The sequence below is a fragment of the Helianthus annuus genome, chromosome 17, assembly GCF_002127325.2.
Source record: "Helianthus annuus cultivar XRQ/B chromosome 17, HanXRQr2.0-SUNRISE, whole genome shotgun sequence".
NCBI lineage: Eukaryota > Viridiplantae > Streptophyta > Magnoliopsida > Asterales > Asteraceae > Helianthus > Helianthus annuus.
The window spans coordinates 160047193-160061218 of NC_035449.2; the positions used below are offsets into that span (position 1 = coordinate 160047193).

Sequence of the window (14026 nt, forward strand, 5' to 3'; positions counted from 1 at the left end):
CAAGGAAACAAACAAACCCTAACAGCGGAAGACTTAGATCTGAAGTTCAGAGCCTGAAATGCTCTGATACCATGTAAAATGGTATAGATCTAACAAGAATATACAAATACACCAGATATAGTGACAAAAATAGTGACAAAATCTTTATTATTTTCCCAAACCAAAAAGACCCAACCAGATACCCTAGATCTCAAACTTATGAGATCTATATGAAACAAAATACAAGTTCAACAGATTAGTAAAATCTGTTGAACACAACGGAAATACAAACAAAGTAAAAACAGAAACTGAGATCAATAAGATCTCTGATACAACCACGATCTCAACACTGAGATCTATAACCCTGGATGATGAAGATCTTCAACTCCAGATGAACCCTGGATGATGAAGATCTTCAACTCCAGATGAACCCAGGTGAACAATCCAGATGAACACCAGATGAACAAGAACGAATACACAGAGAAAGTGAAAGTGAAACCCTAACAAATATCTAGAAGTAAACCGACTTCACTCTCTCTCTTCCATTATATAGCTGGTAACAACCACATGATACATCCAGCCCCATGATCTTTACAAACTATGCACATAAAGTCCCTGAAGTTACACTTTGACCCTTGAGCCCAACAGACTTGTAACAACCTCCAGTAAGCCCAATAACCACAACAACCTGTTAATAGTCCATCAATAATATGAAATAATAACATAACGTACAAGCCCAATATTATGTTTATAGTATGAATTATATAACATGTAACATTTTCAACATAGACTGATGAAAATGAACACATTTTTTGAAAGATTTTCATTTCAAAACTCAAAGTGACATTTATTATAATTGGTGGTTTCTAGCAGTCTCACGTTGGCACAGCTTGTGACCGCAACGCTCTTTCTCGACGATGGTGTCGTTTTAGAAAGCACAACCGCTCCCAGGCGGTGGTGCTCCATCTATACGATGGTGGGACTTAGTTGTGAAATCCGTTGACACAAGTTTAATCTTCTTCTCCGGCGACTAAGGAAGAGAGCAAAGGACGCCGCCATTCTCCGACGGTGGCTAGGGTCTCGGCATGCCGATCAGTTGGGTGATGTATGAGCTAGATCTCACCAGATCAAGTGACGGCGTAGTGTGAAATGTCAATATATCACAACTGGGGTTCTAGCGGTAGGATTCTCGAGCAGATCAGTGACAACTTAGACGAGATCCCGACAGTAGATGGTGGTTGAGGTTGGTTCTGACTGTTGTAATTTCGTGTACCTTTTGAAAAAAAAATTGTCAAGCAAACTAAATGCAACGAAACATGTACACGAGGTTCGGATCTAGATCGATTCCACTAGTGATCTCATTACAATCAAATCAATACTATATTATAAAGCAATTTAGAATGATGACCTCAAAATTTAAGTAATGGTCTTTCTACATGAATTTAAAATGCATATATTTTTTCTAACAAATTACAATTAAAATAATAGTAAAGTTGGGGATGGATCATAAGAAAAATAGTTTAAATGAGAAAACCAAAAAACTAACTAAAAAGTCTAAAAATCATACCAATTTTTTTTTTTTTTACAATTTTTTATAAAAAAAAATTGCTATTTTTATATATGAAAAAAAAATTCAAAAAAAAAATGTACTGCACATGTGCACTAATACGGAAAGCCTAAACTACTTAACCCACCCCCCATCGACACCCCCCAAAAACCTAAACCCCCCACCCCCAAAAACCTATATTCACCCTCCCACCAAAAGCCTAACCCCCCCCCCCCGAAAACCTAAAACTAAACTCTAAACATAAACCAAAAAAAACCTAAACCCCCCCTCCCCCCACACCCAAAAACCTAACACAGTATTGCTACTGGGGCACCATTGTCCCCCGTGCTTGCGGTCATGCTAATATTGGCTAACCCTTTGTCCAATATTAACGAGTGTCAAGTAATGTATACAAAACCCCACATACTGATGATAATTGTAGAATTACAAAAACTTAATCACTGTAAGTATAACTGATAAACATTTAGGGTTTTGTAAAGCATTTTAAATATAGTAGCTCACAAACTGTGAGAAAAAAAGAGAATGACTTACATTGCAAAGTTAGGTATTTTTAGTGGCTTTCTAGAAATATTTTCTGCTAATATTCTTGAGTGCCTATTAAAAATATACAATGCACGCGCGTTAGTATAATAACCCAAATTCAACTTATCAATACATCCGAGACAGAACCCCAACGTACTTAGTCAGGCAAAGCCTTGACATGCGTTGTTGGGTTCAAGATCAATCGGACAGGGTATCGAATTAGTAATCAGGGGGTTAAAATACTTACAACGGGGCAGAGCTTCGTGTTTTAGGCGGTATTTTGACTAATATTTTCGGACTATATTTGAGAGAGAAAGAAAATGTGTGAGCGAGTTGGGACTGTGCCGTTGCTGCTCAATTTATATCTGCCTTCGAGGTCTCTTGCGCCCCGCGACCCACCCAAGGGGGTCCTCTCGCGCCCCGCGAGGGCACCCTAGCTACGGCTAGGGTTGCCTGATCACTACCCTAGACTCAACACGTTACGGGAAACGTGGCATAAGGGGTGTCCGGCAAGAAAGGGCCTGTCGCGCCCCGCGACACACCCGGGTATTCCTGTCGCAGCCCGCGACCGAACAAAGATAATTATTTTATTTGTTTTTAATAAAAATTAAGGTTATACGGGTTCGGTTTCGGACATGTCGGGTATTTTAGGGCGTTTTCGAGGGTTGTTATACTTGTGGAGGACATTCACGACGCCAACGCCCCTATGGAAATGGTGTTGAGGGCCGGAAACGGTCCAAGACGGGGCAGGGACATCCCCGTTACCGTTTAACCTAATAATGAAGTTCGATATCTCCTTTTTGTCCTTTAGGATTTTTAAAAACATACTTTTTATTGAGAGTTATATTTAGAGATTAATAGGTAGTCCTTTGAGTAAATTGCCACAATCGTCCTTGAGGTTTAGGTCTGTATGTCAGTTTCATCCAAAATAATTTTTTTGTGCCAAATAGCCCTTCACCTTTGGCATTTTTTGTCATTTTCATCCAAACCACTAACTTAATTTACTTTTTCTGTTAAGTTGAAGGATATTTGGATGAAACTGACAAATATAAATCTCAGGGACGATTTTGACAATTTACTTAAATTCTTTTTAATTTCTTTTAATTAATTAATTTTGTCACATGTATATATAAAACAGAATATACATACAGTTCTTAACAAAAAATTAATAGTTTTGTCACATAATCTTTATAAATTTTCATCCAACCACTAACTCAGTTATTTTTTTCTATTAAGGTGAATGATCTTTTAAATTTTATAAAATAAGACAAAAATTAATTTCCAGCTTTTTATATACATCGATTTTATAAAAATAAAATCTACTTCAACCTCTAAATTTTATAAAACTAAAATGCTAGTGACCTTATAGAAAAATGTCAAATAAACAAATCTTATCATATGTACTAAGTTTGTAATTCATCTTCTACTCTTTTAAATTCGTTCCTAACAAAAATAGAAGCCACTGCCCTCCCCCTATCAAACAATGTATTGTTACCAAACTTTAAAATTACCTACGAAATAGTAAGTATAATATCATGAATCAAAAGTTTCTTTACCCAAACCACTCGGAATAAATATTAGTTAGTTACCCTCATAATCTTAATTAGATAAATATTTTATTTCTGCCAACATATGTCTTAGGTGCTCAACACATTTAAAAATATGCAATGTTTTACAATTTTTTTCTACCTCTACACTTGATTAAATATTAAAAGTTGTAATCGATTGTTATGTGCTGTACACCATTTATATTTATTTCATATATCGTTTTCTTTTTATAAAACTGATCTATATAAAAAACTGGATATTAATTTACGTCTTAATTTATAAAATTTAAAACATTCTTCACTTTACAAAAAAATAAAAAAAATAAACTGAGTTAGGGGTTTGGTTGAAAATTTATAAAAATTACGTGACAAAACTATTAATTTTTTTATAAAAACTGCATGTATATTCTGTTCTAATAATAATAATAATAATAATAATAATAATAATAATAATAATAATATAATAATAATAATAATAATAATAATAATAATAATAAAAGTTAATTACATAGTTAGTCCCTGTGGTTTGCCCAAAGTAACATAATTAGGTACTAATAGTTTAAAATCACATTCTAGGGTATTAACTTTTTATTTTGTAACGTTTGGAGGTATTAACGTTATATGTAGGTTTAAAATCACATTCTTTTAGTACCTAAGTATGTTATTTTGTGCAAACCACAAGGACTAACTATGTTAATACCCTAGAAGTTAATACCCTAAACGTTACAAAATGAAAAGTTAATACCCTAGAAGGTGATTTTAAACTATTAGTACCTAAACATGTTATTTTGTGCAAACCACAGGGACTAACTATGTAATTAACTCTAATAATAATAATAAGTCACCCCCCCCTCTCCGCCCCACGCCAAAAAGGCACCGCCCCAACTGACGCTAACCCGGAGTGGAGCAGTTGGCGTTGAAGGGCTTCGCCCGCCCCAACCAACGGCCCACTCCCCACAGTCTTAATAGGCATCATCGCCAACCAACAAGGCCAATTGATACATACTAAGGACACCGGGTGTTTGTTTTTTGTTTCCTTGACAGAAAGCTTGCTTGGTAGACGTAGTCACTCTACAGAGTCTAACCGGATTGGAATGACCAGGTTTCGTTATAAATAAATATTTTTAGATGGACGAGAAATCGGATCAATTAAGTACATTACATGTGGACGTGTATGAACCTGAGAACGATCTCGTCTTTCCAACAAGTGGTCTCGGTCTCGTCAAGTTTGTTCAATTTTTTTTATTATTTTTTATTTTATTTATTTATTATTATTATTATTTTTTTTTTTGCTTTTTCTAGCTCTCTACTAGCCATTTTGGAATAACATTTATGATTAGAAAAAGAGAAAAATGTTCGGATAATCCCTGTGGTTTGTCCATTTCTCACATTTAATCCCTAACTTTCTAAAATTACAGCTATATTCCCCAACTTTTGCAATTTCGTTCCCGATAGTCCCTGACGCGGATGGGGTTAGGTTTTGGTGTTAAGTGGATGTGAAATGACCAAAATACCCTTACTAATAAAAAAATATTTAGAACATTACAAAATCTAATTAATCGTTATAAATAGACCCTACCATTTCTTAAAAATATAAAACTAACTCTCTACCCCACCCCTATCCCACTCCCTCCTTCCTTCTGTCTTCCTGACAAACCCTCCCACACCGGTTGTTCCGAGCACCCCAAACCCCCACCGCAGTAACTCCGAGTACCAAAACCCCCACCACTGTCGAGAAAATACCACCAACCAATTGTAATCCTTTCAAGACTTTCCACATGCGACTTCCGAAAGATTTTAACCTCAACACTTTTCTTTGACCACAAATTAAGAAACAGATATCGCAAATAGAACAATCTGCTGCCTGACGTTACCACCTGCTGCCTTATTATTTAGTTGAAGACTTGCAGTCTTGTTTCACACCAAACATATAGAATAGGCATTCTTGATCACATTGATTCTTATTTTTCTAGTTATTGATAACCTTCAGCATATGTAACTTCGAAGTAAAGGTTGATTGACCATTTAGAAATAAGATTATACAATACATAACCAGATTTTGATTATATACTTTTTAGTGAAGGTAAGTTTGTCGACAGAGGGAAGGTGGTGGTGGTGGTTGTGGTGAAAGGAGGAGATGGTGGTGGAGTGGTGGACTGGTGGGTGGTTTAGAGCATTCACATCCACTCCACTATATTTTCACCCTAAATTACACTAAAAAACACTACATTTTCTCTCTCTTTTTCAATTAAATAATATTTTTTATACCTTTATCATTACCTTTTCTCTCTCTTTCACTCACAACCACTTTCAAAATATATTAAAAAATTATAGGGGGTGAACAGTGTCCCCCCAAATATACAGATGAACAGTAACATTTTCTCTCTCCTCCACTCACAACCACTTTTTATACTTTTTATATTTTAAAAACACCACACACACAATTTGATTATTTGGATGTGAATGCTCTTAGAGTGGGGAAGATAGGGTGGGAGGGGTGGGTGGTGGGTCCCACGTAAAATTATTTAATATTAATTATATTTCTTTTTAACTTTTTAGGTATTAATTTAACAATATGGGTATTTTGGTCATTTCTTATCCACTTAACATTAAAAACTAACCTCCATCCGCATCAAGGACTATTCGGAAACGAAATTATAAAAGTTAAGAACTATAGCTGTAATTTTAGAAAGTTAAGGACTATCAATACATTTTTCTCTTAAAAAAATATATATTGGTTAATGATATTCAGCTAATATTAGACCATGGGTAATGGTTAATGGCTCTTAAGGGGCATTTTTTGCCACATCACCATCATAATGTTTCATGTAATGGTTAAGACTTTCATAATGCCCTTTTATTTATTAGTTTCCTTATTTTTCCTTCTTATTGAGCATTATTCTAGAAATGCCCCTCACTCTTCATGCCCCTATAATGCCCATGAGTAATGGTGTAAGGGCATTATCAAAATCTTTAATGCCCTTATAAAGCCCCATTACATATCGTCTTATAATCAATAATAATAATCATTTAATTATTAATAATACATTCCATAAAATAAAAAGTAAATATTAACAGCCACTCGAATCTACAAATAATTGAAGCCTACCAGGGTATGGAGCATGGGGTACAGTCAGCTACAAAACATATCATCGCGTACGATACGTGTGACCGTGGGCCCCACCTTTCATCCCCTGCATATCCTTCCTTGTTCAATTCTCTATCCAAACCATTTGCGTCCTCTTCTTTCTCACTCTGTTTTTATTTGCATCTTTTAACTTCTGCTTCATTCTCATTCATTGCAACTACAGAAGTAACCCTAATAGTCTATCTGTTACACAATGAGCAGTGTGAAGAAGAGGACACGTGTCGGTAATTACGAAATCGGCAAGACGTTAGGTGAAGGAAGCTTCGCCAAAGTTAAGTTCGCGCGAAATCTCGTTACCGGTGAACCCGTTGCCATTAAGATTATTGATCGTGATCGTATTCTGAAACATAAGATGGTTGAACAGGTTTTTTTTATAACTTTCTTCTTTATTTAAAATTTTAAATTATCAGTATTTTAGTATCTGTTTTTCTCTTCCTGTTTGATTGTATATTTTTTTTAATTTGTTTTGTTAGATGAAACGAGAAATATCGACAATGAAGTTGATTAAGCATCCGAATGTTTTGAATCTGTATGAGGTATGGTGGATTATGCTTTGTGGTTTTACTGTAATTATTATTTTTTTTAAATTTTGTTAGGTATGCAGTTTGATTGGAATATGATTGAATTCTAATTTGATTAGTTTATTATGACTTTATTCCCATGTTAGCTATGAAATTGACATCTGTACATGTATATCCTTGATTAATTGAGTTCACAAAAGCCCTAATAATTGATTAAAAAAATATATATTGAGGTCTCATAGTTATAGGATTAAAATTAATTTAACATAGCCTTTATACAATCTCCTGGTTTGTGTATTGAATTCTTGATTTTTTTCACATTTTAATAGGTTATGGCAAGCAAAACAAAGATCTATATCGTTCTCGAGTATGTTGATGGAGGGGAGCTTTTTGACCAAATAGTAAGTAACTTTTTTTTGTTATATACTTTACCGAGATAACTTTGCAAAATATTGGTGAGTATCGGTACCGATAGTATCGGCGATATTGACTGATATTTGACCGGTATTGGACCGATATTTGACCAATATATCATTGATTTTCCCGATATCAGTACATTTCTTCTTATTTCTACCATCCGCCTTTCTTCTTATTGCTGCTAAATGTTAGTGTTTTAAGCCTTAGTCAGTTAGTGGTTTAAGTCTTAATTGTTAGTTGTTACTGTTAAATGTTAGTGTTTTAAGCCTTAGTCAGTTCATACTTGTTACAACTGTTAGTGTTTTGCAAGTTGCAAAAGGTTAATTTGTTAATCATAGGAGAGTGTACTGAATTGTTAGTGTTAAATTGCTATATATATATATATATATATATATATATATATATATATAGCATGATACTAAAATTACCGATATCCCACCACGATAACCGAAATCTCAAATATCGGTCCTTGACCGATATCCGATATTTTACCACATCAACTACTTAGGGAATGAGAACATGTTAGGAAAAACTAACGGGCCCAATTACAACCCTGCTAACCAGTGGGACCAGGTAAAGGGATAAAATTTACGTCAGGTAGATGACCCTTAAGGGGTTAAGCGGGAAACTAGTACAAGTTTGATTCTAGCTAGTAAACTTTACTAGAGGAGAATTAAGCGAGTGCGCCACTCCTTGAAGATTATTTTTGGACAACTTGTTCCTGTTTTCTTATGTGTAATGTTACTATACAGGCAAAACATGGGAGGCTTCAAGAAGATGAAGCTCGGAGATACTTTCAGCAACTAATTAATGCTGTTGATTACTGTCATAGTAGAGGCGTGTATCACCGAGATCTCAAGGTTCATCCTACCTTCGCTATTTTTTATTATTGTTTAACTATTTATTTAACTATGTTCATCTTCATTCCCGCAAAGGATATTATGTTGGTAATCCGCAAAAACCTTTTATAGTTCGTACAACTTTGTTAAGTTGTTCCAACAATGTGCTGTTTTGTTACTTTGAATAAGTTGTTGATATTCATACATTGCAGCCTGAAAATCTACTCTTGGACTCGTATGGTGTTCTAAAAGTTTCAGACTTTGGATTATCTCAGCAAGTGGTATGTTAGTTTAAAAAAAAAAAATTGTGGACGATTGTCTAGTGTCTTGTTGATGGTAATTATATATTTAAAATCTATTGTTATATAGGAAAATGGGATGTTACATACGGCCTGTGGGACGCCAAATTATGTTGCTCCTGAGGTAATTACAGCTTCAAAGTTTACTGATGTAAATGGTGCAAATTTACTTGAGTTGTTGCATTTCATAAAAAAATTTTTTTTTCAGGTGCTCACTCTACAGAAATATAATGGTGCAGCCTCTGATATATGGTCATGTGGAGTTATCCTTTTTGTCCTTATGGCAGGATACTTACCATTTGATGAAGCAAACCTCATGGGTTTGTATAGGAAAGTAAGTTTAAATCTTTTTAGGGAAAATACAATAAAGATCCATCATACTTTGTTATTTTACAAGCGGCAATACTTGACAGTTGACACAACCCGAAATATGACACGAAAAAAACAGATTTTGGGTTGACTAACACGACCTGTATGAAAAAACAGGGTGTGTTCAGGTAAACCCATTTTAAAATCATGCAGGGTTCGGGTTGACCCATATAAAAACGGGTTGACCTATTAACCCGTTTGAGTAGTTAGTAAAATAACTTTTAAAATTTAATTTTTATTTTTTTTCGTGTTCTATTTTACCTGGGTTGTAATAATAATGTTAGGTTTGTCATTCTATATTAACTAGGGGTGTAAACAAGCCCAGAGGCTCGAGAGCTACTCGTGATCGGCTCGGTTAATAGCTCGAACGAGCTAAGCCTTAACGAGCCCGATCCCGAGCTCGATCCTGAAATACAAAGCTTGTTCAGGCTCGCGAGCCTAAACGAGCCCATACAAAATTTTATTTTTTTATATATAATATATTAATAATGATGATAACATTGATGAGCCGAGCAAGAGCCGAGCTTTGGCTCGTTTAATAGATGTTGAAGTGAGCTCGAGCCGAGCTTTTAGCTCGTTTAAGGTTGTTCTAAAAATAGTTCGAGCCGAGTCGAGCCGAGCTCGAGCTTTGGGTTTTACTCGCGAGCCGAGCTCGAGCTCAAAGAAGTAGTCTCGAACCGAGTCGAGCTCGAGCTCGAGCTTCATATAAACCTAACGAGCCGAGCTCGAGCCTGGTCGAGCTCGGGCTCGGCCCGGCTCGTTTACACCCCTAATATTAACTACTTGTCAAACTCATACTCACCATTAAACATGTTACTGATAACCCGACTACATCCCAACAACTCGCGTATAACTTGTCAACATGTATGTGCCATTTAAAAAAATGAGTTAAACAGGTCGTGTTCGGGTTATGGTTGAAATCTTTGATACGGATAGTAATAAGGGTTTGGTTCGTGTTGCACATTTCAACCCGCCAACCCGAAACGATTGACACCCAACTTTTCAAAAAGATGCATGAAGAAATCAGCCAACCCAATCTTGGTATATTAAAGCCCCTAACCTTCTCTAAAATGCGTGTATTTGTGAAGAAAAAACTTAAAATAATGATTGGTTACCTCCTAAACTAGTCAACATGTATGCACAAGAAAAATTATATCTTATTTTTGACCAATTTAAGAGGCAACAAGTCATTATTAAAATAAAGTTACAAGTACAGTATAGTAGACTAGTTTACGGACTATAATATATTGGGTTGGGTGACTCATTCGTATTTTCTTAACAAGTATAGGACTTTAATATACCAAAATTGCGTTGTTCGACTTTTCTCGTGTAAAATAATGAAGCATGTCTTATTTGTAATTGAAGAAACATCAAACTTTTTTCAGATTGAGAAGGCTGACTATAGATGCCCACCATGGTTTTCATCTGGTGCAAAGAAACTGTTGGCACGAATTCTTGATCCGAACCCCAACACCGTGAGTGGCGTTGTTGATCTTTTATTATATATAGATTACGAAATTATATTTGTGACATAAAGCTCCATTTCAGAGAATAACTATTCCTGAAATCTTGGGAAATGAGTGGTTCAAGAAAGGGTATAAACCCCCACATTTTGAGCAGGATGGGGATGTGAATCTTGATGATGTTGATGCTGTTTTCAATGAATCAAAGGTATAAGTTAATGATTATTGTCTCATATTTTAAACATGGTCAAATCTTGGTGTGTCGGTGTGCTGTTCGTTTTGGAGCCGAGGGTCTCTCTGGAAGCAGCATCTCTATCCCTAGGGATAGAGGCAAGGTCTGTCTACATCTCACCCTCTCCAGACCCTATAGGTAGCTTTGCTATTTGTGGGATTTACTGGGTATGGTTGTTGGTAGTTGGTATTTTAAACATGGTCAAATAATTTGTTCAATGTTGTATATCGGTTCATTTGATTTTTGTCATTTTCAGGAACATCTTGTTACAGAAAAGAAAGAGAAACCTGAATCCATGAACGCGTTTGAGTTGATATCTCGGTCACAAAGTTTCAGTTTAGAAAATATGTTTGAGAAGCAGAAGGTATGTTAAAGTTCTTTTTATAAAAGGTTGCTTAACTAAGAAAAATAAGGAAAAATATTAGTTTTTTTTCTATGAATGTAAAATATAATTATTAATTTGGGCTTCCACAAAACAGGGTCTTGTAAAGAGAGAAACAAGTTTTGCTTCAAAGTGTCCTGCTAATGAGATCATGTCTAAAATTGAGGAAGCTGCAAAACCCATGGGTTTCAATGTTCACAAACGAAATTACAAGGTATAATATCGCATATGCCCATTTTCAAATTTATGACATTTATGCCTTCTTAAACTTGCATCAAAATATGATAGTTTACGTATAATGGTCATATTATAAACTGTATTTAATGAAATGTGTCATTACAGATGAAATTACAAGGCGACAAGACCGGAAGAAAGGGCCACCTTGCCGTGGCTACAGAGGTTTTTGAAGTGGCCCCCTCACTGCACATGGTGGAGCTTAGGAAAACTGGGGGTGACACATTGGAGTTTCACAATGTAAGTATCAATATCTACCATTAGTGTAATCTCACATTTATATATATATATTTACATTTTATGTTTATTTATTTATTTATATATATGTTGTATCGAATGGCAGTTCTACAAGAACTTTTCATCAGGATTGAAGGATATAGTTTGGACCACCGAATCAAATACAGATGACAACAGGTGAGACTCTTGAACCCAGTTCTTGGTTTTTGTTTCATAATTCTAATCTAATTTGGTGTTTAAAAATGTTGAAGAAGGAAAGGGTGAAAAGGGCAATTGTTTACAAGTGGTAATCATTCAGGCTGAAGATTTGGTGATTCGTGACATAATTTGAGCGACACCCTCAACTCCCCTCTGTGTATTATTCGTGGTATATCGGTTTACTAACAGAAGTTGCAATCTTTTTTGTGTTGTAACCTGAATTATATGCCATCTGTATGTTTAAGAACCGAATGAAGCATGCTTGAGTTATGAATTCATCCTGAAATTTATGTTATACATACTTTTTGACATAGCGTAGAACTAACAATTTATGATACGACCTGTTAAAACGACATATATAACTCGACCCAAAGTTAAACAGGTTGGTGTTTGGGGTAAATGGGTTCAAGTCATAACGGGTCAACAGATTAAAAACGTGTCTAAACAAGTTCAACCTTCTTAAGTTTACGCATAACTTAACGTATCGTTAGGGCCGGCCCTGAGAATTCGTGTACCCTGTTCGAACTCTTAAAAATGTGCCCTTAGGCCTTAACCAAATTGGGCATTGGGTTCACTAAAGGTCTAAACCTAATGGCAAAGGGGTCAATACCAAATCTAAACCATAAGAATAGTTTTGTAAAGGGGCCTATGTTGGTGTTTGTATATGTGTACCCTATTAAAAAAATATTTTACATATACATATCGGGTTTCTTTTATAAAAAAATATGCCTCTCGAAATATCGGGCCCTGGCCGGTGGTCCTCCCCGCCCACCTCCAGGGCCGGCTATGCATATCGTGTCAACTAGGTTATCGTGCTGACACGACACATTTATGACATGTTTATCAAAACGACTTAGTTTTGAATTTCTAATATAATTTAATTCATTATAATTAAATGTGGATTGTATTTTTTGGTAACTTTAATTTATCGTGTTAATTGTGTACGTCATATAATTTATCAATAGTGTTTAGCAAGCTGCGTCTATAATCGTGTTAAATTTGTTGTGTCATTGAAATGTTTATAGTTAATCGTGTTAGATGTGACTAGTTACATTTAATCCTATTAAACTTGTCGTGTTGTGTAACCCGCTTATCATACATCTCCGTGTTAGTGCTTAGAAAAATGACACATTTAGTTAAACTAGCTATGTTAGACGTAAACATGACTAGCTTAGCATAACATGATAGTTTTGCGGGCTCTAACAATCTAATATAGTGTTTTCTTTTATTTACTTGGTCAACAACGAACACATCAATTATTGGCACAACTATTAATATTACTAAAGGAGGAAGGGCATATACTTTTACTTTGAACGGCCGGAGGAGGACACTTATGTGGTTATTGTTTCTCACTCGTCTTTTCTTAAAAGTTAAAACCAAATATGAACAAATTAGTTTGATTGTTCCTATAAGTATATATATCTACACATGCGTAAGTTATATAACTTGCACATTTCTAGCTAATTGGTACAAAAATTTAAATAAATGAATAAATTAGTTTAATGGTTTGTTATGTACATATCTACAAATAAGTAAGTTGTATAGGATCTATAAAATATGACCCATGAGAAAAAAAAATAGTTTAGATTTTTTATTTGTGTTTTTAAAAAAATAATATTCTGAAATAATTATCTCTATATATATATGTATCTATTATAAGGGTCGGCCGTAGGGGTGCGGGGTGGGCGATGGCACAAGGCCCAAATCTTCCGAGGGCCCAAATCTTTTTAATTTTGTAAAGAATTTACGTTGTATAAGATAGAATATATATGCACTAAATCGAAAGATAAATTAAATAAGGTCTTGTACTAGTGGTTGTTGTCTTGGTTAAACAACAAGTAGATGCAGGTTCTAATCTCGGTGTATCCAAATTCTTAATTTTTGGTTTTTTTTTTTTTTTTTTTTTTTTTTTTTTTTTTGTTAATGACATTTAATGCTTAATTTTGTGAACTGCATATTTCCCTTTAATTAATAAATTACTTCCTAGACTTAGCTAAAAATAACTTTTTAAATTACATCCACATAAATTTTAGTGATTGATGCGTTTATATTAAATGAAGATTTTTTAATAG

General features: G+C 34.8%; 1 protein-coding gene across 2 annotated transcripts; it reads left to right on the forward strand.

Annotated features, from left to right (window-relative positions):
* The first annotated feature begins 6720 nt into the window (after positions 1 to 6720).
* Positions 6721 to 12251, forward strand: LOC110920641 (CBL-interacting serine/threonine-protein kinase 9). 2 transcript variants are annotated; one of them, XM_022164818.2, is made up of 14 exons: positions 6721 to 7127; positions 7237 to 7299; positions 7614 to 7685; positions 8454 to 8561; positions 8753 to 8821; positions 8910 to 8963; positions 9048 to 9173; positions 10594 to 10683; positions 10757 to 10879; positions 11160 to 11267; positions 11383 to 11499; positions 11628 to 11759; positions 11863 to 11933; positions 12008 to 12251. In XM_022164818.2, exons 1-14 carry the CDS (start codon positions 6957 to 6959, stop codon positions 12018 to 12020), a joined length of 1317 nt encoding a protein of 438 aa, XP_022020510.1. In that variant the 5' UTR covers positions 6721 to 6956; the 3' UTR covers positions 12021 to 12251. The 2 variants fall into 2 exon arrangements, with proteins under 2 accessions (XP_022020510.1, XP_022020511.1); XM_022164819.2 differs by having other exon boundaries at positions 12011 to 12251.
* The last annotated feature ends 1775 nt before the right edge of the window (positions 12252 to 14026 follow it).